Here is a 24,302-nt window from a genome sequence, read left to right as displayed (position 1 = left end):
AGGAACCCCACGGCAGGAGCCAGGAGAGGGCACAGCTCTCCAATGTCCCACTTCACCATCACACTCACCAGGGGCTTGTAACTCCTCGCCTCATTCATCGGACACCTCTGACCCCTGAAACAATGCGTTGGCTTCAGGGTAAGGCTCAAGCGTGAGCACGGAACATAGGTTGCCAGGGCAGGAGCCTGCAGGGGGTTGCAGACTGGTGTAGTTCACAGCAGACTGCTATGGGGGAGAAGACAAATACACCTTCTGAATTTCTCCAACTCCTGTTGCACAGAGATCCCAGGAGCCATCCTAGGACATGTCCTTAATTGCTCCTAATCACAGCAGCACATGGAAAATAACAGACAGCACCAACATGCTTCCATATATAGTAGATAAATGCTTTCAAAAGGAAACAAAAGGTCTTGCATGAAGCCGTAACTGTGAAACACGTAGAGGTGACTGAGTAGGGCGGCCAAGGAAAGGCTGCAAGGGTGGCCCTGAGAGGTCCGAGACCATTCGCACACAAGGACAACCTCAGTACGCATGTTCCCAACACACCAAGTCTATGTAACTTGCTACCAGCCCACCATGCACTCACGCGTTTCCTGGTGAAGTAATTACAGCACTCCGGAAGCTTTATTCTCCCACTTGCCCAAGTCCTGCAACTCGTAACATCCCCGCAGTAACTAGATGACTTCACCTCTGCCCTGTACCGCTCCACAAACACCCGCTTCACACTACTACAGCTGCGACAAAAAGGGACCAGAGCATTGCTCAGATTCAAGAGACAGGGTCAGATTATACCTGGTTGGATGTGCTCACCAGGTACAGCCCTTCTTGTGTCGTAACTCTGACAGAAGCAGTAAGCTCGTCCAGGCACCCTTGTATCATCACAGTAATAGAAGGATGAGACCAACCTGAAAGGATCATTAGCACTGAAGCAGAGGGAAGCAAAGCACTGCTCCAGATCCAGGGCACCGAGCTGGATGCAATCATCCAGTTTTTAAATATCCCACGTGATAACAATTCATTACAAAATTCATATGCAAATTGAAAGCATGAACTTTATACCAGGATTGCTTTAGTCCTTGCTTCACTGCCCCCAGATGGAGAGCTGCTACTCTTGATCAGCCAGCAGACATTACACCAGACTTGGGAAAAGGAGTGAGAAAACTTCGCTTAAGCCAGTAAAAAGACCAAAAGGAAGAGCAAGAGCAAACAGCCTGGTAACTCGGGGCTAGTTCTCTATTTTGATACAAGAAGCTGCTTCACAAAGAGGTATTTCTTAGAATTTTGAGGAACAAATAACCCCATCACCACAGCCAGGAAGGGCATCCTCAAGGACACCTCCTGCCTCCAGTGGGACTTGTTAGCACACATGGCCGCAGCGCCCAGTAAATATCGCAGTGAGTTTCCACACAGACATGCTTCTGCAATGCCACAACTAACTATAAACTCACAGCAACTGCATAAACTACTCCTTGTTATTTACATTTGTTTCACAGGTGTAAGTTTTCAGGGACAGGACAACAACCCCAGGTTTAGAAAACCTGAAGCAAAGGAGGATGGGCATCCTTGCAGCGACGCGCAGCCTGGAGCATCGCCACGTCCCCGCTGCTGGAGGCACGCTGGCATCGGCTTTGCGAGCCAGGAGAGAGCAGCCAGAGGACGGTGCCTCCAGAGTGAGATGTTTGCCTGGGAATGCTTCGAGTCCACCTGCAACGAGCCGTTTCAGGATCTCCCTCTGCAGATCTGCTCCAGATAGAATAAAACTAGGAAATAGGCAGCATTCCTGGCAAAGCGAAATCCTGATGTGGTTTGTAAGCAGAAGATACAGACAGGAAAAGATTCTTTCTTTAGGAGAAACATTTCCATAATATGTGTACTTTTTATGTGAAATTTTAAGGACCGAATCAATATCATATAAGCAGGCTGCTACTAAGGAACTGCAGAAAAACCCCAGGGCTTGCGGGGTGGCGCACACGATTAGCCCTGCAATCAGGAGCGAAGCCACCCAGCCCCGTCACTGCCTACGAACGGCGACAAGCATCGCGCAAGCCCTTGCGGACACATTTCCCCCAGACACGCTTGTGCCCGCTATTTGAGGCCCATAAGAAAGCAGCAGTAGCATTTACACTCCAAGTCACTGCATCACAAGACGACCTTCCACCCACGACAGCTACAGGGTGGTTACACCCACTCACGGCACAGGGAGAACGGCTAATTTAAGCAGAGCGTTTAGCTCAACCATCGAGTCCCACGCAGCCCGGTACCCCCAGACTCTAGGCTATCACAGACACCAGGGCGGTGCCATGCAAAGTGAGCAGTTTTCCCCCCAGTTACGTAAAAGCTATAAAAGCTCTTTCGCGGCCAACGCGGCGCTGAGCCTGCCAGCTGCTCTTCTGCCCAGTACCAGAGACAACAGCAGAATTAGAAAACAGAGAAGATGATTGAAGAGTGGTTTTGCGAGGAACAAGCACCAAAGCTGCTGCAGCAGCGAGCATGCAGCAGTCCCAGTTCAAGAACGTGAACAGCTGATGCCTGATGCACTGGAAGGCCCGGTTTCTTCTCTTGGAAAGCTCATGAGCAGGGAGGCTGGCCCGCAGCGCTGCAAGCCAGCTCTCATCTCCTTTCCCAGCTGCGTACACAGAGGCACTGCAGAACACAAATGCCGGAGGAAAGAAAGGAAAGCTCCAATTATTCTCAGACCGCAAGAACAACGACGTTTAAAGGGAAAGATCTTGGCAGGGCAGCAGAAAGGAAGAGCTGTGCAGAACAAGTTCTGTGCCGTTTTAGGCAGTAGCCTTTGAGGCAGGCAGGCAGGCGTCTGCTGTATGGCTTGTTCTCCCACAACAGCACCTGGGCCGCATTTACTGTTTCATGTGTTTTCTAATGAGAGCCAAAATAAAAACTGTCAAATACTTAATAGGTTTTAAGAACAACTTATCTGTAAATTGGGTTTCCTCTAGAAAGCTTTATTTCCAAAATACTCCTCTCCAGTGTTATATGATTTGCCCCTCCTGTGATTATTATTCAACAACTGTATTCACAGTAAAAAGGCTGAGATGAAATGATTTTTCCCTGGGGTAATGCCCTCACGAGCACAGATACCCTTTCAGATACACGCAGAATGGTTGGTTGCATACAGTTTGTAACACTCATACAATTCTGGGAAAGTTTTTTTCTTTCTTTAAAACAAAACACACAAAATCCCCCAAAACCCCACAAATCAAGTTTTGCCCTTTCTCAGCTGGATTCGTCTGTGATGCCGCCTAAAGCACTACAGAGCAGTATCGTGTCGGAGCAGGAGTATTTCATTCCTGTGGCCAGCACAGCCCGTGGTTTGCTTTGTCCATAGCAGGGGGCTCTGCTAAGCATCTTTGGCTGGAAAGAAGAAAGAAGCATTACCCTGCCTGACAGCGGAGGATGTGCAGGTACCAGCAATACACACTCCTACCTCCTCCTCTGGGCTCTTCCTCAAGCGTCATGACTTAAAATTTTGCAGATCTCGTATTTCCAAAAACAAACAATCAAAAGATAAAAAGGAGACTCTTTCCTGATGGTGTAGAAGGGGCGCCCAGAAGAAATCCAGCACGGCCACTGCTACACTGTATTTGGAGCTAGCGTGCCACATGTTAAGTTACGAAATACTATCTGTCCAGCAGATAAAGCTGAGGGTGTTCACTCTTGTCTGCAGGTTTCAAATCCCCTTTCCAGAACACTGACAACTCATTTTGGGCATAATCACAACAGCTCCACACACAAGGTGCGCTAATGTTCGCCCATCGATGTAAAGCGTGCCATTTCCCAGAGAGATTCTTTCTAGCCATTCCCAATTCTTGTTTTCTCCAACAATTCCTCCCCTCCCAAAAAAGCTTATTTTTCTTCACCAACCTCTCAAAGCTTAACATTTGTTGTGATAAATTGCTACCCAAACAGGAAACGTTATTTAGCATGGTAAGATTATTGAGATGTTACACACAGTTCAAAATAGCTAGATCCATGAGAACAGACACCAGCACAGAGCGAGGGAAGTTAGTCTCCCCACCACTGGCACGGAACGAGCCACACTGACGCCTAATCTGGAACATGCTTTCTGGTGACTGTACCGAGACATCAACGTGGGCAGCCAAAATGCAGGTACTTCAGCGACGCCTCCTGGGATCTACACGGATTGCACAAGCAGTTCTTCCCCCAGACCCTGTCTGAACAGTATTTCTGGGGACAGGGAGGCAGCACAGAGTGGAGAGCCCGAGCCCTGAACCAAGCTAGGCTTAAATCAGTGGATTAGACTAGCGGGTACTGGTAATGAAACAGCAGAGTTTTCACTATATAAAATTTATAAATTTATTTTTTTTTTTTGTAAAAATCCAAAGAGCACGAAGACATCTCACTCAAAATACTGGTAAATCAAACCACACTTAGAAAAACGAAAGCTGATTTTATTATCTTATCCACAGCCAATCATTTGACATGAACATGCATACGTAATTTTGCTACGCACACACCACAGTTTAACGTTAGTTATTAAAGGTTAAACATACAACATACATCCTTACAAAAATGAGTCAAAATGCAAACGTAACTTTTAAACAAAACAGTTTTTACTCATTTAAAAAAACGTTTGTGTTGGGTACCATTTTGTACAAACACAGTTAATTTAAACAAATCTGCTTTTAGTTTCCTCATGGTTGCACATGAAAATAAGCTGCAATAGAAAATGAAGTCATCAAGGGATTTTTAAATAGCAGAAGTAGGCAGTCTCGCCATGCAGAAGAAGCAATATTAAATATTAGTTTTTCAAAAAAAGAAAAAACCCACAAGTTTAAAAATATTTAGTTCAAGTCACAAATCTTTCCCTAGTACAGAGAAATCCAAATGCAACGCATAATTAGCTGCCGCTTAGGATGGCTATTCTGAGAAGTAGAAATACTTTCCAGAATTGATAATTTTCATTGATTTGGCACAGAAAAGAAGTCTGAGCTTGCTGAAGAACAAGAAAGGATTAAAAAAGGGTAAACAGGAAGAGAGAAAATAAAGAGCAAGAATGAACGAGATAGTAGTTGCAATCACTAAAAAAAAAACCAAAAAACTCTGTGCATCTCAGTCATTGCAGAATACTGTCTGTCTACAGCAGGAGCGAATTCCAGGTAACTGTTATTGCAACATGGATTTGATTTGCTTGGAGGTAGTCTCATCATTCAAATGCTTTGTTGTGTACCTAAACACAGAAATAAAAAGCAAGTTGAGAAGAGCGTAGACACCATTTTACTTTGGCTTAATGCGTTATTTCTCTGTTCACGGCCCAACCCGACTGCACCAGAGTAAAACCCCCAGCCACTGATCACCACCCACCCCACTGTTACCGGGCACACAAATCTGATTTTCTGACATTCTGATCAGAAAATGCTATTACCCATCAGTCTTCGCCAAGGGGGTTTAAAAATAAGCCTCAGCTGGATGCTGGCTTTCGTGATCATAGGCCGTTTCATAGGAAGCTCGTGTTACCACTCGAGATAGATAAGACAACCTCTGAGTTCTTTGTTCGTAGGAAACATCTTCAAACAGAACGTAGCTTCAGAAACTTTTCTTCACACCTTCCAGTGACCAAATCTTTCTAAGATCCCTCAATGAGAATGGATTTAATAGCTTTTCAGCCTGATTTCCTATTTAGTTAAGCAACTGCGCTGCTAAAACTAAGAAATGCTGGCTTCTTTGTGTGACTAGTTTTCCTAATCTTCCTTCTCTAACTGTAATCTAAAAGCAAATACAAAACTTAATTCAATAATTTAACATGTTAATTCACGCTTCTGGTGTTATTCACAACTGCAGTGATGTTTTATTGTTCACTAGAAGAACAGACAATGACTTTTTGTTTTGGAAATTAATATCAATATAGATTTCAGCCCTTTTTGGTAACTTATACTTTCCAGAAACAAGAGGCCGAAGGTTTTCTATAATCCTGAAAAGTTATTGCGCTTGGTATTCTTGCCCATGTGAAAAAGCTGAACACGGTTTTTACATGAAATCCAAATTATAAACAGCTGCTGTCCCTCCAAAATCCTCTTGAGAAAACACAAGAACTAACACTCCTCCAGAATCAAAGACACAGATTTGGACTTAATTTCTCATGACATCATCTTGCACCTGCTTTCACCACACACGCACACAGCAGCTCACCTCTGCGTCTCTTCCTAACAATTCCAAATGTGATTTTAAAAAGAGTTAAATATCCTACCCAGACGAGTACCAGATGTATGAAACCAGGGCTGTTAAAGTACGGATGCGTGAAATGGGTGGGTGTGGTGCAAGGTCAGCACGACAGCGCAGGCTCAACCCACACTAACCACAAAATAATGCACAACGGAGTGAGAACCTGAGCTACACTTTCCATGTACTTTAATAGTGTCAACCATGATGGGAGACGTGAGGTACCAGTCTAGATCGGTGTCCATTTGCAGCTGCAAGCACAATAAATTAGAAAATAAATGCTAATATAGCAGTTTTCTTCTAGAAGCTTGTGTTTTTGCTCATCACTACCTTGAACGCTGATCATGTACAGGATGTTCAGATTTGAATAATGAAACGGTTTAGGCATGGAAATACTCCCATGAAGTCTCAAATTAAGCCCAGATTTTATTTTTTTTCTTTAGCTAATAGTCTGAAAAAACTTTGCAAGTGAAACCACTTATAATACCTCATGATTTCACTTCTTACCACATCTTAACACAAAAAGAGGGCAAATGAAATTAAAGCAGTTTTGCTACGCGTAAGAAAAAGTAGAACTGCACGCTTTCAGGGAAGGCAAATCAAAGCTTCCACATTTCAAAGGGGGTGCATGAATAACAGTGCCCAGTTACAGTTAGCTGTTACCAAAGTAATATGATACTTTTTCAGGTAAGGACAAGAGCGAAGCCTTCAGCTACCTGTCATATTTTGCCACTTCTTGCCACTCCTCTGATGCTGGACACCCACATGAAGAACATGTTACTGAATATAGATATTAGCTTTATGACCCAAATTAGCAGGTTTTAGGTTTCTATACAGAATTATTAGTTTTTCTTTACCCCTCCAATTAATGTGGCAACTTCTTGTCTATCCTACAGCAAAACCACTGAGACTCTCGCCTTAAGCGCCTCCCTATAAATCCTTCATGAAAGAGGAACAATTTCTAGTTACATATCAAAAAGCTGCCTTACATGTCTGAAGCTATCTGTGAAACATAAAAATCACATGAAACTACTCATATGTTCTACTAGTAATAATAAAATCACTAAGCCATGGTCAAACCACACAGAGCTGAGGATATGACCAGTGCAAACTAATCCAGCCATTTCCTTGGTAAGCTGGTGCAAGTTACAGTGCGCGTACTGCAGCCGCTCGTTTGCTGCTTCGGTAGTTCAGTCAGTAGACGCGATCACAGCTAACTCCTAGTGAGCTTTCAGTACCTGTTATACTTGTCATCAGTTTTAACTTCAGGCACAAAGTCTACTCTGTCACGCTTACCTCTACAGACTCATTCTTAACCTCCATGAAGATAAAATATGCAAAAAGTTGTCTTCGACTGAACAACTGCAAGTTTACGACCTAGATTTTAGAACACTGTAGCTTCATCCTGCATCCCTGTCTCAAGACACGTTGGAAAAGAAGCCTGCAATAACCACATCCACCCTTTACCTGTAACACTGACTAAATACTTTGCTGCTGAAGGAAATGCCCTGAACAGCTTATGAAAATTCACATTAAAACATTTCAAATAAAAGAATAAGAGTACCTGAGAGCATTTAGAAGGCCTTCTACACTGTTAGGAGGCTGGTCTTTAAGAACTTTGATGCATCCTTTCATCTAGGAGTTAAGAAAATTACACAGTTTTTTTTCATGCTAATACCTTGTAAGTTTACAGAAGTGTTTTATATTCAGTTTGTCAGAACAAAACAAGTATTTAGAAACTGCAGCAGCGTAAAGACATTTTCTTGATATTAGTAAGGAAATAAGCTTTCAGTATTACATTTTCCTACGACAGAATGGCTTAGCTACTTAAAAATCTGCTTATCTTTAGACAATGCAAGCTGATGTCAAACTCTGTGTTATCGACCTTAAAAAAAAACTGTAAACAAAAATCTTTGTTTATCATAAATCCATTAAGAATGATCACATTCAGCCAGTGAAAGGGTGACAAACTCTGTAGCTACTATGATAGGGCAATAGTCCATTTGAAACAGCCAGGAAGCAGCATACAGTAACAGCGTGTATTCTATAGACTTTGTACCAAACAACAGCAGGAAGTTAAAGACATGAAGACTGGTGGATGGTGAACCTAGCTTTTGACCAGATAGTGAGAAACAAGCCAGATGCTGCTGTTATTTTCAGTCATTCTGATTTGGATCTATCAATGCAACCACTGTTTCTGAGTATTTCAAGACACTACTGTTTTGATAGAATTCAAAACAGATTTTTTCATGACCTAACAATGACCATTTATGCGTCTGACAGCCTAATTTGTATTTCTCACTACTTATGTATATGGTCTGTTAACAGCTACCACTACCCATTTAGCATCAATCCAAAGAGTACCTCTGCTACTAGAACCTGGAGGACAGAAAAGGAGCCTACATGCAATTTAAATACTCAAAAGATTATTTAATAACAATAAACTTACATCAATTTTTGAAGTTTTGGCAAAAGCGCCCACTGGATGCACGTGGTCATAGAGTATGATGACACCCACCATTACCCTCAGACAGAATGATACTGTTTCCTCGTTTGTAAACCTGCTTCTATATTCGCTGTAATTTAAAACACAGATTATTATCTATCAAATACAAGAGTACAGACTAGTAACCCCTAAAATAAGATTAAGGAGAAAAATCCTACTATAAATCCTGAGAGGAAAAAAAAGACCCCAAAGAAGCCAAACAAAAAACCCCAAAACCCACCAACCCAAAAAACTTCTGAGAGTTTTCCTTTTTTCTTTCAATAACCTGCCTACAAGTCCGACCACTGCTTAGAAAGAGTCATCTGAAGATTAACAAAGATTCTCAAGCCTAAAATAGTGCCCCACTGCGATGCCATTTCAGGTATAGGTTTATCCCCACCACCAGGGAAAAAAATAAAATTAAACCAATACATACTAACTTGGCTTTCAACGCTTCTTACGCTTTTCCCCTGCCACCTTCTAATACACATGCAACCCAAAACACTGACTCGGGGCTGGGGGGAATGCAAAACACAAAGCAAGCTTAATGAATACAGTTTAACTATTTTCTTGAATTGGACAGACCATTCCTAAGAAGGGTAAGAATATAAATGTTGGGAGCTCTTAATGTCCTCCAAAACAAATGTATGGCAGTATTTGGACAGAAACTTATTTAAACAAGACATACCTCATGCCTAAGTAAATTTACCCACGGGAAACTATTTAGAACCCAGAAGAAACAGATAAAAAACCCAAAGTTTAGTTTGACTTTCTGTTCATACTCCCAGTGCCTCTCAAGTTTGCAGTAGACAGGCTGCCTTCATGCCTAAAAGTCATCTCGTAATTCCCCAGACAGAGGTGCTGTAATTTTGTAACAGCCATCAGCCAAGGCAACTTGCAAGGAGGTACCATCCAACGCACTGCCCATAACCCCGCTTTTCAAGAGGCCCTAGGCAATCATGCTCCAATAGTATATTTTCCTGCATTATAGATGAGACAACCATTTATAAAGAGTGCCAAGAGGTTGTCTAGCTTTCATAGCCATTTTATTTTTAAATATTAATATGTTCAGAAGAGTAGACCGCATGATTTGCATGGCCAGCAAAATGAGACAAGTTAGTTTCACGTCAAGGTAAACAACTAAGTTGGTAAAAAGAGAACACGATAGCTCCTAATTACCCCAACTATGGTTCTTCTACCTTATGCATCACAAGTCATGTCTTAAATACAGAGATGATTCATACACCATACAAGCACTGTTGATACTCACGGGGTTTCCAGCATGACCCTGCACACGCTAGCCATGGTGCTTAAGCAGTCTGTAGTATTCTCTATCGGTAAATTTTTATTCTGCAGAAGAGAAATAGTTTCCAATTCAATTATTGTGAAATATTATACTACAAAACCTAAACCAAATCAATGGTCTACTGGCATGGCAATATGAAGGAATTAAAACCATCAACAACCGGAGTAAGGTGGGTAGCCTCGCACTGGTTTTTAAAACTGTTACAATAGATCAGCGACTTACAGAGCAGGCATTTCTACAGCCAAATACATGCGTCTGCTGCAACAGTAAGACTTAAAATTGTTGCAGACAAATATCTCAAAGAAACGTAAAATAAGAGGCCATTTTTCAAGGCATTTCAAGTGTAAAGCAGAACTTAAGAAAAAACATTAAAAGACAAATGCATCTTTGTATTAATCATGTAATTACAGTTATTTTCTATTACAAAATATTGTGCATTCTTTGCATGTAAGGCAAAAATCATCACAGTTATCAGAAGACAAGCGCAATACTTTTAGTGACTTTACCACTAATATTTATTTAGGTAGTTAAGGATAAATAGGGATGTGTCAAAGTGTTGGAAGACTTTTCCAGTTCAGGTTCCTCCCCTCTTCTGCAGTAACATAAGTATACTTGACTTTACACAGCGAAACAGAAGTGTCTTGGGAAGGAGAAAAGGAAGCTACATTCCAATTCTGTTCCCTATTTCAGGCACAGAGAATCAAGCTGTTTCCCTTTCAGTTTTCCTGAAGTTTCTGCTCTTAACCACCACCAAAACGCAGGCAACATACCTGCCTCTCCCACCTCCTGCCCTGAAGTTATCGCTACCAATGTTGTAATACTACCCCTTAACTTTTTGCGACACATCCACCAGGTGGCCAGCTGAACTTACTCGAACCTCTGCAGCATCTGAGAAAGATACTTGATGTTTTTTGGAGCCTTAAGAAACAAGTTTGATTTCTAGATGCCAGATTAAGCCTGGTAGAAGAGTTCTGTGTTCCAAAACGATGTCTGGCCCTGCAGTGCTTTGAGGTACCCTATCCAAGCCATAAATCCGTACTCTTACCTCTGACACAAACTTCGTTGTAGCATCACTTAAGGTTTTCAACATTGGCGTTGCTTCAGCGTAAAATAAAGACATTCTGTTTGCCAGCTCATTATTTACTTCATTTTCTCCCTCTGCCTATAAAACAGAAGGAAAAAAAGAATGTTGTTCTGTACAGGAAAAAGATAGGTGGTAGTATAAGATTACATTTCGTCTCGTCCAAGGGTTACCTACTGGGACATTGTTAATCCTCATACGGCTCAGAGTTCTTCTATAGTAGCTGAAGTCATTCTGTATAGCAGGATTTGTCATCTATACAGGTATGGAAGCAAAAGAGTTGTGACAAAGTCCAGAAAAATACGACAACAAGTTTTCATAAAACGTAATACTAAGAACAAGAAAATATTCACCCTTCTGAAGTTAAAAGGCCCGTGACATGTTTGGAAGCAATATGTACAACATAAAGCTTTCTGATTAAATTCTCAGATTTTTCAGAACAAGTTCTAACAAGAACAAGAAAAGAAGTAGTCTCCTAAAGTGGAGTTTGAAATTAGTAAGTTGGAAAAAAGAAAAGGATTTGCTAGTTTTGACTCCAAGGATCAGACCAGCAAATTAGTATCATCTCAGCTAGTTCTTTGCACATTAGCAAGAAAATAACTGGACTATGGGTGTGCACATACGAAAAGCAGCAGCAGCATTATCCCAAGAGGTATGCCAAATTCAGGTGAAGAAACATGATTAATATGAACTGAAATATAACAACTGCCTAAAGCCAGTATGGTATTTCATCTGCCTTCCAGTTTAACCTAACTCTAGGTCACGCAAAGAAGCCGAACATAGTAGCTACTTCAGTATCTACTGCATGCTCTACTCCAGAACGGAACACAATCCAGACTGCTTCAGTAAATAGACTTGTTTTTCTTTTTGCTAACCTTTGTGCTTACAAAATTACAACCAGTTCTTACCTTGAGCTCATCAAACCGGAGTGTAAAGTGAAGAATTTCTGCAAACTGCTTAGCAAGAGCCTGCTCTCGCTCCAGGTGCTGCGTTGGTGAATATGGAGTGCTTGTCAGGGCTCCCAACAGACCTCGCAATCCTGCCTCTTAAATGAGAGGAGAGCGCTTTGCAATATACAACTGCACCTGCTTCTTCTCTCTCTACTGACTAGATATTCTGCATGCTAGGCTTTAAACATACATCTGCCTAAATACATGGGTTAATAAAGGGCCTTGATGAATTGCTTCTATGTGCTACTGTTACTGTACTTACTTACAAACTACTGTAAAGACTAGGTCTAATCAGCACTGACAGCCACGAAAAAGCTTCTTGACAAGTTTTATTCAAGCTGTCTGCAACATTTGCGTAAAACGTATTTCAATAACCTGTATTAGCGGACGGCAGCCTTTAAGGTAACACAGAATTCAAGAGGTACATGCTTATCAGCAAAAGTCATGTTTTATTTAAGATAAACTTATAATCCAACTTTCTGCCTATCTTCTTGAGATACCTCACCTCTTTAAAAAAGCAGAATTTGCCTGCAAAAATATTCAATTTTTTGAGCTCGTTTTTTCATGAGATATGCTAATAACTGTGTAGAAGTGACATAGCAACAGATAGTTTGTGAAAAAACAAACCAAGTCTAATAGGTTTTATCAGCTTAGACACAACAACAGTCAGGTTGGTTTTGTAAGAGGCATGAAGGGCTGCCATCTTAAGTATTGCACCTGCATGAACCAAGATCAGGCATTTCCACAGACCAAATTATTTCTGGTGTTTGCGGGGGAATAACACAGTGGCTTTTAATTAGTCTTGGTATCAGAAACATTAACAGAATTAATTCCCAATGAATTAGTCTACTAATTTTCAAAACAATCAGCTTGTTAGTGCTTTCCAGAGTTAAAGAGTTGGAGAAAGACGACAAGTATGCTCCTGTTCCCTCTCTCCTCTCAGGTATCCACTGAAGCAAGAAGGTAGTATGCAGATATAAATAAGATCCAGTCCAGTGTATGGAAGGAATCTATGCGTTATGAGCTTTTATCTACTAACAAGGGGTTGACCCAGATGTGATCACATCTGAATATGCCAAATGTACTGATTAACGAAGACACTCCCCAAGCTAATAACATTCCACTTACCTAGTCTTTGAGAAAATTCATAGAATTTCTTTAGTTTGCCTACTAGTGGAACAACTGCACCCCATGCCTTCTCTTGCAGCTTCTCATCATTGGGATGCTGTATTGCCTTAAATTAGATAAAAAAGAGGAAAATAGTATGCTTAGATTAAGCATAACTGATACACTACTGACCAAAAAAAAAAAATCTCTGCAAGACATCTGTTTGAGGAGCTAGTAATTAAAAATTCTACCTACTGAGAAGTTTCCAGTTGAGAGACAAGCCTGTACTAACCCATGTCTGTTCCAAAAAGCTCTAAATATTTCTGTTGAAAATAAGCATTCTGAACATGAATACAACTTGGAGAGTATAAAGAAATTTTTAAAATACAGTTACTCAAATAGGAAAATTTACATAACCAGATCTCGTTAATTAAAATCAACAACTTTACTGGGGTGCCTCCAAGCAAAAAAAGTTTAGTGATCAAAGCCTCATTCTAATGTTGCTATTTATCATCAATTTCTGAATTTGCCAAGAAAAAAAAGTCAAATTTGCTGTGAAATTCAGGCTAAATATTACAGTAGGAACGTTTAAGCAAAATCAACAACATAAAGCACCACCAAGACATGGTGTATACTACAGCTTTGAGGTATATATGCATAGACCTTTTGTCTTTACAGTAAGCTTCCCAGACAGATAAAGACTTAAATTCAGTCTCTCCACGTTTTTAAGATAGAAACTAGACTAGTTATCAATGGAAAATTCCTAAGAAAACAGAAATAAAAATGCTCATAACTCTCCTGCTGCATCTTCACAGTCCACTGCTTGATTCCTTGACCTGTTTCAGTCAACCCTGGGCCGTGAGTTGCAGCACACTCCTCTCTGGCCCCTAGGAAGCTTCCCTCCTGCGATGTCTGTCTATCTCTCAGGAGTGTCTCTCTTCCTTCTCCATGGGAGCTGCAGGCTTCGTTGCCGAGACACACATTCCTGTCAGATCCTACAGCCTCTCCCTGAACATGCTCCTTCCTTGAGGGAACAAGTAAGTTATCTCCCCTCCTAAGGATCTGGTGTGACACAGTCACCGTCCTCAAACCTACCTTATGAATCCAATAGACACTGAATAAAAACTCAGGGTACTTTAAAGCTGAATGGCTCTGAATACCCCAAATTCATCTACAGTGAGCAGACACTCCTCCTGCTTTCTAGGATTTCTTAGGAGTACATCACAATAACTCCTCACCTGAGAAGCAAAGTAACCCCATTACTGCATCTGAAGAAGAAGGGAAGGGGTTGAGAGAGTATTTATTCAACCCTTTCTTAAAGGTAAAGGAAAAATGGAGTGACGCGCTGTAAAGAAACTTTGCTTCTGTTCCAAACATCTACTTTAGTAAATAAAAGCCAATTAAAGGGGATTGACAATGGGATGTCTTTTGTGTTAGCATTACCACACATCAGACTTCTCCAACTAGCATATAAAAAGATGTTGACACTAGTCAATACTGCATTGTAGTCACGCCAGGCTCCTTCCACATTCGCCACTAACTCAAGAAGAGCTTACATGGGAATACAAAGAAAAAAATCAGTAACAACAATTCCATATAAAGTTTGAGAAGCATCATTTGCTGTTACATATGTGCATTAATATTATTGAAACAAGCGACATCTGTTTCACTGTTAAAAAGGAACATTCCAGAGCAGAAATTCAAGACAGCAATTTTAATAGACAACATGCTCTGCCAAAACAGCTCCTGCAAGCAAAGTTAAAATCCAGCAGTGTTTGGTTAGGGTCAGACAATGAACAACCACAGGTTGTGTGCAATCATAACGCTCTAGCTCACCTCTCGTATTTCATGGCCAGCTCCTCTATATGACTGCAAGTCTTCCAGTATTCCTTCTGCATCCTTTAACACTACATTCACCTGATTATAAATTTCCTTTTCAGATTCTGTAGGTTGGGCATCTAAACAGCAGAACATATTAAATATATATATATTTTTAACAACAATATGGAATTCAATAGGCACACCATCACCTATGGGACAAATTCTTCATGCAGCAACTCATCAAGAATTTTCATTCTCTGAAGAGCTACTACAATGTAAAGGAACTCCAAGTGAGTAATTGTATTCAGTTTAGTAGTGTTTTAGCTTCATTTAACATCCCAAAAATCCACCTGGAATCTATCCTTCTTATTTAAAGTTGGTTTAGGAGAAGAAATCCTGACAAGTTGTCTTTATGACTATTGTATCAATCTCACCTTAGAGTGCAGTACAAGCTTAATGGAAGAGACTTAGATAAGCACTCAAGAGACACCACTCACTACAGATACTACAGGAGGTGTTCATGTCTATGGTTATCTAGAAACACTGCAACAGATTATTTTCCATCTTCCCTGCCTCTCCTTTTAATGGTTGGGAGAAAAACTGTATCTTTTACTTTTAAGCATATTTAATTCTCAAAACATATTCTTTATTGCACTAATTGCAAAACTAGAGCTGAGAACAAAAAGATCTAGTGTAAACTTGCCCTTTTCCCCTCCTCCCTCTTCAATGACATATGCCATCTCCCAGTGTTTCTATAATTAGCTAAAGACTTTGCAAAAGTATATTTGATCATCATTTCAAAGAAGCAACACATACACATTTAAAGAAATGGCATTCAATAAGAAGTATGTTTTGAGAGAAATCAACAAAGGGCTTTGACATTTAATCACCTAGTGCAGGTACCTCAGACCTGGTTTACCTGATATGACATCAAGTTTTCTTTTAAAAATCTGATGGAAGCTAAGCCATAAGGCTAGTTCCTTTTCGATTGATACACAAAAAAAAAGTTACTGAAGCTCTCACAAAAAAACCAACCCACTTCTCTGTTTACATGGGCAAAATATGTTATGAAATAAATACCAGGATATTTTAATCCAGGTTTTCCAATACCAAAATTCAGGGTATTAACAATAGATTCTCTTTTATAGGGACAAACAAAAGCTATCTATGGACAATAGCTCTTCATGATTTTATGCCGTTTAAAGGGTCTGGAAAACGTCTTTTTCAAAGTGGCTTTTCCATGACCCATATGTCTAACTCCCACTAACAGTGATGGAAGTTAGTTATATACTTACATTAGAAAGAAAATAACATAAGTTTCACATGCATTGCCTGTCTGGATTTTCCTGTCATTTTTGCATAATACTTCTTATTTTTATGGTTTACTGCCTAGAGAGCGGGCATTATTAGCAAATATGCCTATATATAGACCTTGCAACAGTTTAACTGGGATATTTTGAGAATCAAGAATTAGCACAGGTAAAAAAAGCTGGTCACTCCTTTTAAAACAAAAAAAAGTATAAGAGCACCACATTGATTAGGCATCAAGTAAAAGCGGCCAGTGCTTTTCAGATCATCACAAAGGTCACATTTATAATTTTGAAAGCTGCTGAAGACTGCTGTAAGAAATGAAGACAAAAAAAATGAGGGAAAAGAGCAGACAGGTAAGCACCAGTTGACTGGCAGCAGTTCATGCACAAACATGAAATGCTGTAGTGAAATACAGACTAAAACACGAAGTTCTGTAGCATTCCAGATTGTGGTGTTAAATAATGCAATCAAGACTTGTCACTTGGATCGTCTCGCACTGAGCACATCTCTTGCCTGTTCAATTTTTCATGCCATTTTTCGTTGCCCTTTCTAGTAAGGAGAGTTCATTTTTCAGTGGGGGGGGTGGGGGGGGTGTAGATGTGTGTACAGCAGAAGGGCCCACGAGAACTCCACCTCCTCATTTTGAAACCTACCAACAAGCAGAACAGAGGTAGTACTATGACCTTCCAAGTTTAGAAATTAAACTAGTCTTCTAGATAAAAACTAACTGGTGTTCACTGAACAGCTGGCTACGCAAGTCAACACCTTCAACACCTCTGTTGGTGTGTTTCATTTAGGATGTAATCAGCCAAGTACTTTATTTCATTTCCCTAAAATGTTCCAGGAAACCTAAAAGAATGGTTTATACTTAATTTATTGGGGTGGTGGTTTTTTTCTTGTTTGTTGTGATTAAAAGAAGCTTATAAATACACGTTTTGAAGTCCAGTAGGCACTGGATTATTTCTTTTGGTATTATTTAATTTTGGTGCACCTAGTCCCCTGCAACAGAAGAAAGCTGTAAACCTGATTTGTCCCACCTAAGTTGAGTCCCATCTGTAATTCTTCTGCACCTAGAAAAGAGCTCAAATTTAAGAAGTAAACCTAAATTCTTTTATGTTCAGTTCACAATACATTTAAGATGTATGAAGATAGATTTATAAGGCAGAATATAGAAAATCTTCAGGCCCTAGTGCCGGCTGACTCAGAACAATTGGTTTATTTGCTTCTCTGTGCAGGTTAGAGCATTGTATTCTGAAAGTCCGTCATAGATGAAGAAAGAGGGGAAGGTTCCTCCTCTAAGCACTACTGTAATCCTGAGCATATGGAGGCAGCGTTCCCACATATCAGTATGTACCTGAGGGCTCAAGCTACAGGACTTTCACTTGAGAATCACTAATTGTGGAACTCATTTTCCTCAGTGTGGAGTGGACAGAGCAGGAAAGGAAGTTGTGCTTCTGGAGTTAGTCTTGACAGCTAAGGGAAAGCAACCAGCAATGCTAGGCGTCCAAACAGGAGGAGGTAGGAGGCATACAATTTCAGGGGTTTTCCCCCCTTCCCCTTCCATGGATGTAAATTCCTGCTACAACTCTATGACAAGGCTTTGCCTTTATCCGGCAACATTTTCCATTAGAAAGAACAAATGCAGTAAAGCACAGCACAGCTCATGGCAACGTTCTGAGGTTTGATATTGTTGCCAAAGGAGCTGACCCCCGGTTATTCAGGGCAACTTTCCCCTTTTTAATCCAATAGTAAGAGAAGTCAAGACTGAGGTCCCTCAAGTAAATGAGGAGTTCAGCTTTAAGTAATTTTAAATTTAATCAAAACATTACTACACTAGATGCAATATACATTTAGAGTTCAGAAAGCTCACACGATAACATATTAAAGACAAAAGAGTAGACTTGAAACAATATACAAACGCTGTTATGTGAACTAAATGCTATGGAAGTACAACAACACATTGCATGCGGGGAACACATGCATTTAGTGACTATTAAAAAAATATTTGGCTAGCCTACAGAACCAGTAGGGAGAGAAATCTGGGGTTAAAAGTTTATACTGCACAGCAAACACTGTTTAAACTGAGATTTTTCCCAGGGAAGAACACATCAAGTCATCTGAAACCATCTGGGACAAAACTCACAAGCAAGGGGGAGAAAAATCCCAGACTGCTGGGGATGAAATAATTTATTCATCTCTATCATCATTGCTATGGAGAATGCTATCTTTGTGGCTCCTCTGAAACCTAGCCAAGTTCTTTGGAGGTAATGCAGAATACTCTCAGCACCAGCTTGAGATCACCATCTGCAAGCAAAAGTACTCTGTATTTTAGCTACTATTCAAATTGGAGATTTGGAAAAGGTTTGCACTGTGACAGTAATGACACCAATGTAAAAGCTGAGCTGTAAGTTTCCCACATTGTAGGTGGCTGTTTTATGTTAACAGCATTGTCCTTTAAGCTGTGCACTTTCCTTTGCTCATGTTGAAGTGGCACTGCAGAGACTTTAGTAGAATACTTAAAACAACTATTTGTTTCAAATAGGTACAGTGAATGACCACAGAAACATAAGCTTAACCAGTGTGAAGGCAAGGAAAAGCCAACAGCCCATTATATAATTTATGGGAACACTTTTTTGCATGTATTCTGATAGTCAGTCACAAAATTACTGGAATCTAGCACCAAGATAAATATCTTAGAAACCAGTCTAAAACTTCTCTAAATTTAGAGATTCTATCCCTATAAAGCTTTATGGACATTAGATTCTTAGCTCTTTACTGTGCAAGAACCATTCAACTAGCCTGCTCACCCCAAAGATACATAATATATATGGATTTTAGAACAAAAGACTTCAAACTGCATATTACTGAGCCAGGCGTTACACAGAACTGGCAAATTTGTTTTTAATACAGAGCTTACTTGCTCTTCCACATAAAAACACAATGTTAAATATCACAAGATTAAGTGCCAAGTCTTGAAGAAAGATCTTGACTGTGTCAAAGCCAAGATCCTGTCAAGGCAAGCTATCTGAAACAGAGTAGAAAGAAGCATGGATACACAGTGTAGCAGCAGAAACAAACGCAGGACAGGGTCCAAAATGAATAAAGAACAGTCTAACAATTCAGCCATAATATAAGTCACTTAATTTGACTGCGTATGTAAACATCTCATGTCAGCAACCTGCCACTTTCATGCCAAATCCTGTTCATGCTCAAAACATGCACGGATACAAAACAAAACTGATAGCTAAAGAATCAATTTTTTAAAAAATAGCACCAATTTTTATTGCAATTGATTTTTCAATTATGCCTTTTGTATCCAGCTAACTTCAATTTGATTTAGTCCAATGAAATGGTCACTGTTTGCAGATTAAGCTGGAGCTTCATAACTCTGATATTCTCCGCTATCAGTCTCCCTATGTCACTAAGTTGCACCTATTCTGATGATATGTGAGATCTGGTTTTAAACAAGTTTCGCCTCCTGATTTTTTAAATACAGCCTTTGATTATCTTCCCTTTATGAATGATTTGTACAGCTATCATTTTCCAATAACAATATATTCAGAAGAGACAATTGATAAAATCAACAGTACAGGATAAGGGTTCAGAGAATTTATAACTTTAAACATCACTGAAGCAAAAACATATTTCTCCAAGCATAACCAATTGCTACTGTTTCATCAAACACAACTGAAAAATAATTCGGGGGAAGAAAGGAAGATGCAGTGAATCTGAAATCATCCGTATCACAATACTTCAATTTTTTTGTTATGCTATTCCATAATTCCAATATTATTTTATTACATGGGCAAAATGTACTTGAACATTAGTTTTCTTATTTTATGCTTGCTGATGGGCAGCTGGGTAAAGCAATAGCATATCTCAAAAGTAGTTAAACATGCATAGCAGCAGCCAACAACACTTACCTGCCATTCTTAGGCTGTATCACACCATGCAACAAAAACTAAAAGCAGAAATACTAACAATATGTGAACCTTCCAGAAGGCTTGGCATTGATCAGACAAGCTATACGCCTCTTCTTTTCAGAAGCAATTTTGTCTCTATACTCTGAGTTCTCCTTTTAAGGAGGGATGAGGTTAACTGTCAAATTTCAATGCCAAATCAAATAAGGTTCACATATACACCCTGAACGTGATGATGCTGGAGAGCTATGAATAGCTGTTGTGAGCCAATGTGTATATGCAGCATTATTCAGTATGCAGTGGCACACTGGAATTGAAGAAGAGAAAATCAGGTTTCACATTCAGCCTTTAAGGTGTATGTATCTCCTTGCAATTTCAATAAGTCTTCAAGTAATTAAAATTCTTTTTGAAGTTTTGATGAAAAGCAAACAGAATTTTGCTTTAAAACAAGAACCATATCAGATTCCAGCAGTAAAATATAATTTGAAAGCCCTCCCTGAAATAAAGATTCTACATTTTAGAAACTGAGGTTATTTTAAAACAGATCACTGCTTTCTACAAAAGTTTGCTGAACAATTATCCATAGCTCAGGCATGCAAAGCTGTTAAAAAGATGGCAAAGTGAAAACATACATTTAGTACATGACAAATGCAGTCTACTGCAGGCAAAGAGTAATAGATATATAAAATCATCTTCTCACTTTCAAAATCAAGGAAAAAATTTGGCCCCTGCTCAAGGTCTGTGCATGTCAAAACTTTTAGAAGGTTCCCCATGTTAAGGTACCTGCCAAGACAAGAATGAGAGAGAAGAAAATTTTCTTTTTTATAAGAAGGAACAGCCCAAATATAGTTGATTGAAGCGGTGGGGGAAAGAAGACCAGAGAGTTCCATCAGGCACAAACCCGTCCTTGAGGCTGCTGCCCTGATGGGTGAGGGAGACCCCAACCTCGAGGGCGTACAGCTGGTGATCCCAGAGATGCAATGCAGCTTTCCTGTAAGGAGTGACTACGTCACCAACATCTTCACATCCACCCCTTTGAGAAAGGGGCAGAACTCCAACTGAAGGCGTCACCAGTGACTAATTCTGTCCCGGTACACCCTAGCACCTGTGTCCTGAGCAGGAGTATCACGCTGAGGGCTAAGTAACATATTTGCAAACATTGACATGGGAGCCATGCCACAGATTTTCACCTGATGGGACAACAGAAGGAAAGAGCTTTAATTTTCTCAGCCCTCGTAATTTTGTCAGAAAGCCATTATAGAAAACAGCATCGAGATAGCATTTTCTGCATGCTGAAGCGATGTAACAAGTATGCCACAGATCTTTTACACGAGTTGCCTAAAACATCTGTGAAGCTCAGACAATTCCACTTTGGACTTTTGGATGTAAAAAATGCACATTAACTGAACCATGGATCAGGAATGATTTAGTACTCACTCTTGTATAAGACAGGATTACAGTGAACAACTGCTCAGCACAGATCACTAAGGCATATTGACAGAATTTTTCATTTTATGATTATTTGATTTGCAGGCAGATGGATGGACATCACTGACCACAGAGACCCAAAATGACTATGCACAAGGAAAGAAAATTTACACAGTAGCATGATGGTGGCTTGGCTACTACTGGAGGGGGAAAAAAAAACCAAAGGAATGGAAAAAACACATGCAACTATTTTCAAATTGCAGATTTGCAGCTGAGTCCCCTAGCCTTCACTGCAGCAGGGAATAGCAACCCTACTGTTACCATTTTAAATGCACCAGCTGTGAAGGGCCGAGAGACTTACTTTCAAAATCCAAGAAAAAATGTGCTGCATTGTGGTCTATGTCCCTGGTTAGCACCTTAATGAGATTACCCATGCCAGCAAACCTAAAAATAAAAATGGCAAAATAATTTAGTTCCGATAATCATTTCCTATTTTAAGTACACGCCTGGGGCTCACCAGAGCAGGGTTCCCATTAGGGTTTGCACACTGGATTCATCACCTTCTGGTGGGAAGCAGAAAACGTGCACTGTACAGTACATTTCCTCTTCTCAGGGAGGGGTGATGTTCGAAAAAGAGTTACAGCTTTGATGAAAATAAAGATCTGAATTACTGGCTCTTTTTCATCTTTGTTTAATACACTTAAAGAAGTGCATTACCTATGGTGACTGAGAAATTGTTTTGCATAACTGCAGCAACCCACAGCCAACAAAGCCATTGCTGCTTAGGACACAAGCAACCTCAAGTGGAACTGGTGTCATCATAAGCCTGAGTTTTACTATCTCTCCATAATCCAAAGCAAATTTCAGAAAGCCTCTCAATAGTAGTCATCTGTGGCCAATGAACAGTTTTTCCCATCAAATCACAAAGTGACAAGTTAAATGCACTAGACTTTTCCAAAAACAGGAGATGATCAAGTTTCAACAGTTCTTCTTATGTTTGCTGTCACATCCCAGCTAAAAGAAATGAGAAGTGGAAGAAAAATTAAATAGTTATTAGATTAATCTAGGTCCGATAAATTAACAAAACAGTTTCAAACATTACCATAAGTTTCAGAAATTGATACCTTCAGTAGGACTATGAAAACTGCATTTCATATGAAGGCAGCCTTTTCAAGGACCCTCCCATGTTTTACAGAGGCTGAAAACATACTTAAGAACCACTGCCTTCAAATATTAGGAGTTCATTGTAGTGCTGCTGGAAGACAAACACAAGTCACTACCCAAAAAGCTGATTTCAGATTATTTAAGAATAAGCCATCAACAGTCTGACATCTGGATGCAAGAGTAAGATCTAAAAATCAAGTTTTAAATTACTGTAACTATACCAACCTACAGGTATATGCCTTTTTTTTTTTTCCTGATTTTTACTTTTATTGAAGACTGATGTTTACTTGCAGGGAAAGTAGCACGACCGTAGGAATTATTGATTTGTTAGGAATCAAGAAAACTAAAGCAATAAGAAGTTAAAGCAAACTGTCTGGCAAAAAAAAAAAAAGATTTCAGAACCTGTGTTGCCAGATTTTTTGAATTCCATAAGAAAAACACAACTGGTATGTGAGGGAAAAGCAAACTAAAAACAGCACACAATTTAGTTTTCAGGATTCACAAGATTCAGCAATAAGTTACACAATCACAGAAACTAGAGAAGGAAGCAGGAATTAATCTGGGATTGTTGAAAATCATGCAATCTTTGCTCCAGCAACTAATTACATTAATCTTTGCTCCAACAACTTCTACAGAATGACCAAACAACAGTTAAAAATCTAGGTTTTTAGAAAAACAACTTTTGCATGTAATCCAACTGATCGCAGTGGATTCTGCCCATAGGACCTCATCACTACGTGTACGCTTGCTTTTTTGTGCACTCCACTTTCTCTGCAAGGTCCTGAACCTGGGTCAGGGCAAACCCCGGTATCAATACAGGCTGGGGGATGAAGGGATTGAGAGGAGCTCTGCAGAGAAGGACTTGGGGTTCTGGTGGATGAAAAGCTGGACATGAGCTGACAATGTGCGCTCGCAGCCCAGAAGGCCAACCGCATCCTGGGCTGCACCAAAAGCAGCGCGGCCAGCAGGGCGAGGGAGGGGATTCTGCCCCTCTGCCCCGCTCTGGTGAGACCCCACCTGCAGGGCTGCATCCAGCTCTGGAGCCCCCAGCACAGGAAGGGCATGGACCTGTTGGAGCGGGTCCAGAGGAGGCCACAACAATGATCCGAGGGCTGGAGCACCTCTCCTGCGAGGACAGGCTGAGAGAGTCGGGGTTGTTAAGCCTGGAGAAGAGAAGGCTGAGGGGAGAACTTATTGTGGCTTTTCTGTACTTAAAGGGGGACTACAGGAAGGATGGGGGCAATCTCTTTAGCAAGGCCTGTTGTGACAGGACAAGGGGTGATGGTTTGAAACTAAAGGAGGGGAGATTTAGACTGGGTATAAGGAAAAAATGTTTTACAGTGAGGGTGGTGGGGCACTGGCACAGGTTGCCCAGAGAGGTGGTGGATGCCCCATCCCTGGAAACCTTGAAGGTCAGGCTGGACAAGGCTCTGAGCAACCTGATCTAGTTGAAGATGTCCCTGCTCACTGCAGGGGGGTTGGACTAGATGACCTCTAAAGGTCCCTTCCAGCCCAAACCTTTCTATGATTC

General features: G+C 40.4%; 1 protein-coding gene across 6 annotated transcripts in view; it reads right to left on the bottom strand.

The window, feature by feature from the left end:
- Positions 1-4,409: 4,409 nt before the first annotated feature.
- CYRIB (CYFIP related Rac1 interactor B) overlaps positions 4,410-24,302 on the bottom strand; it is a 100,611-nt gene continuing 80,718 nt past the window's right edge. For 3 of the 6 annotated variants that reach the window (XM_064442090.1, XM_064442094.1, XM_064442089.1), the window contains 10 exons: positions 20,880-20,962; positions 14,964-15,085; positions 13,149-13,254; positions 11,979-12,115; positions 11,248-11,325; positions 11,035-11,151; positions 9,954-10,033; positions 8,648-8,774; positions 7,763-7,833; positions 4,410-5,209 (listed from right to left, as the gene is read on the bottom strand). In XM_064442090.1, the coding sequence (XP_064298160.1) occupies positions 5,146-5,209; positions 7,763-7,833; positions 8,648-8,774; positions 9,954-10,033; positions 11,035-11,151; positions 11,248-11,325; positions 11,979-12,115; positions 13,149-13,254; positions 14,964-15,085; positions 20,880-20,952 (975 nt within the window). In that variant the 5' untranslated portion in view covers positions 20,953-20,962 and the 3' untranslated portion in view covers positions 4,410-5,145. Of the gene's footprint in view, positions 5,210-7,762; positions 7,834-8,647; positions 8,775-9,953; positions 10,034-11,034; positions 11,152-11,247; positions 11,326-11,978; positions 12,116-13,148; positions 13,255-14,963; positions 15,086-20,879; positions 20,963-21,968; positions 22,052-24,302 lie in introns of those variants that run through there. The other 3 variants (XM_064442093.1, XM_064442092.1, XM_064442088.1) reach the window with 3 other exon arrangements.

This window comes from Phalacrocorax carbo, chromosome 2 (genome assembly GCF_963921805.1).
Source record: "Phalacrocorax carbo chromosome 2, bPhaCar2.1, whole genome shotgun sequence".
Lineage (NCBI taxonomy): Eukaryota > Metazoa > Chordata > Aves > Suliformes > Phalacrocoracidae > Phalacrocorax > Phalacrocorax carbo.
Note: the sequence above shows the minus strand (reverse complement) of the source record. Positions and strands in the feature narration are given on the sequence as shown.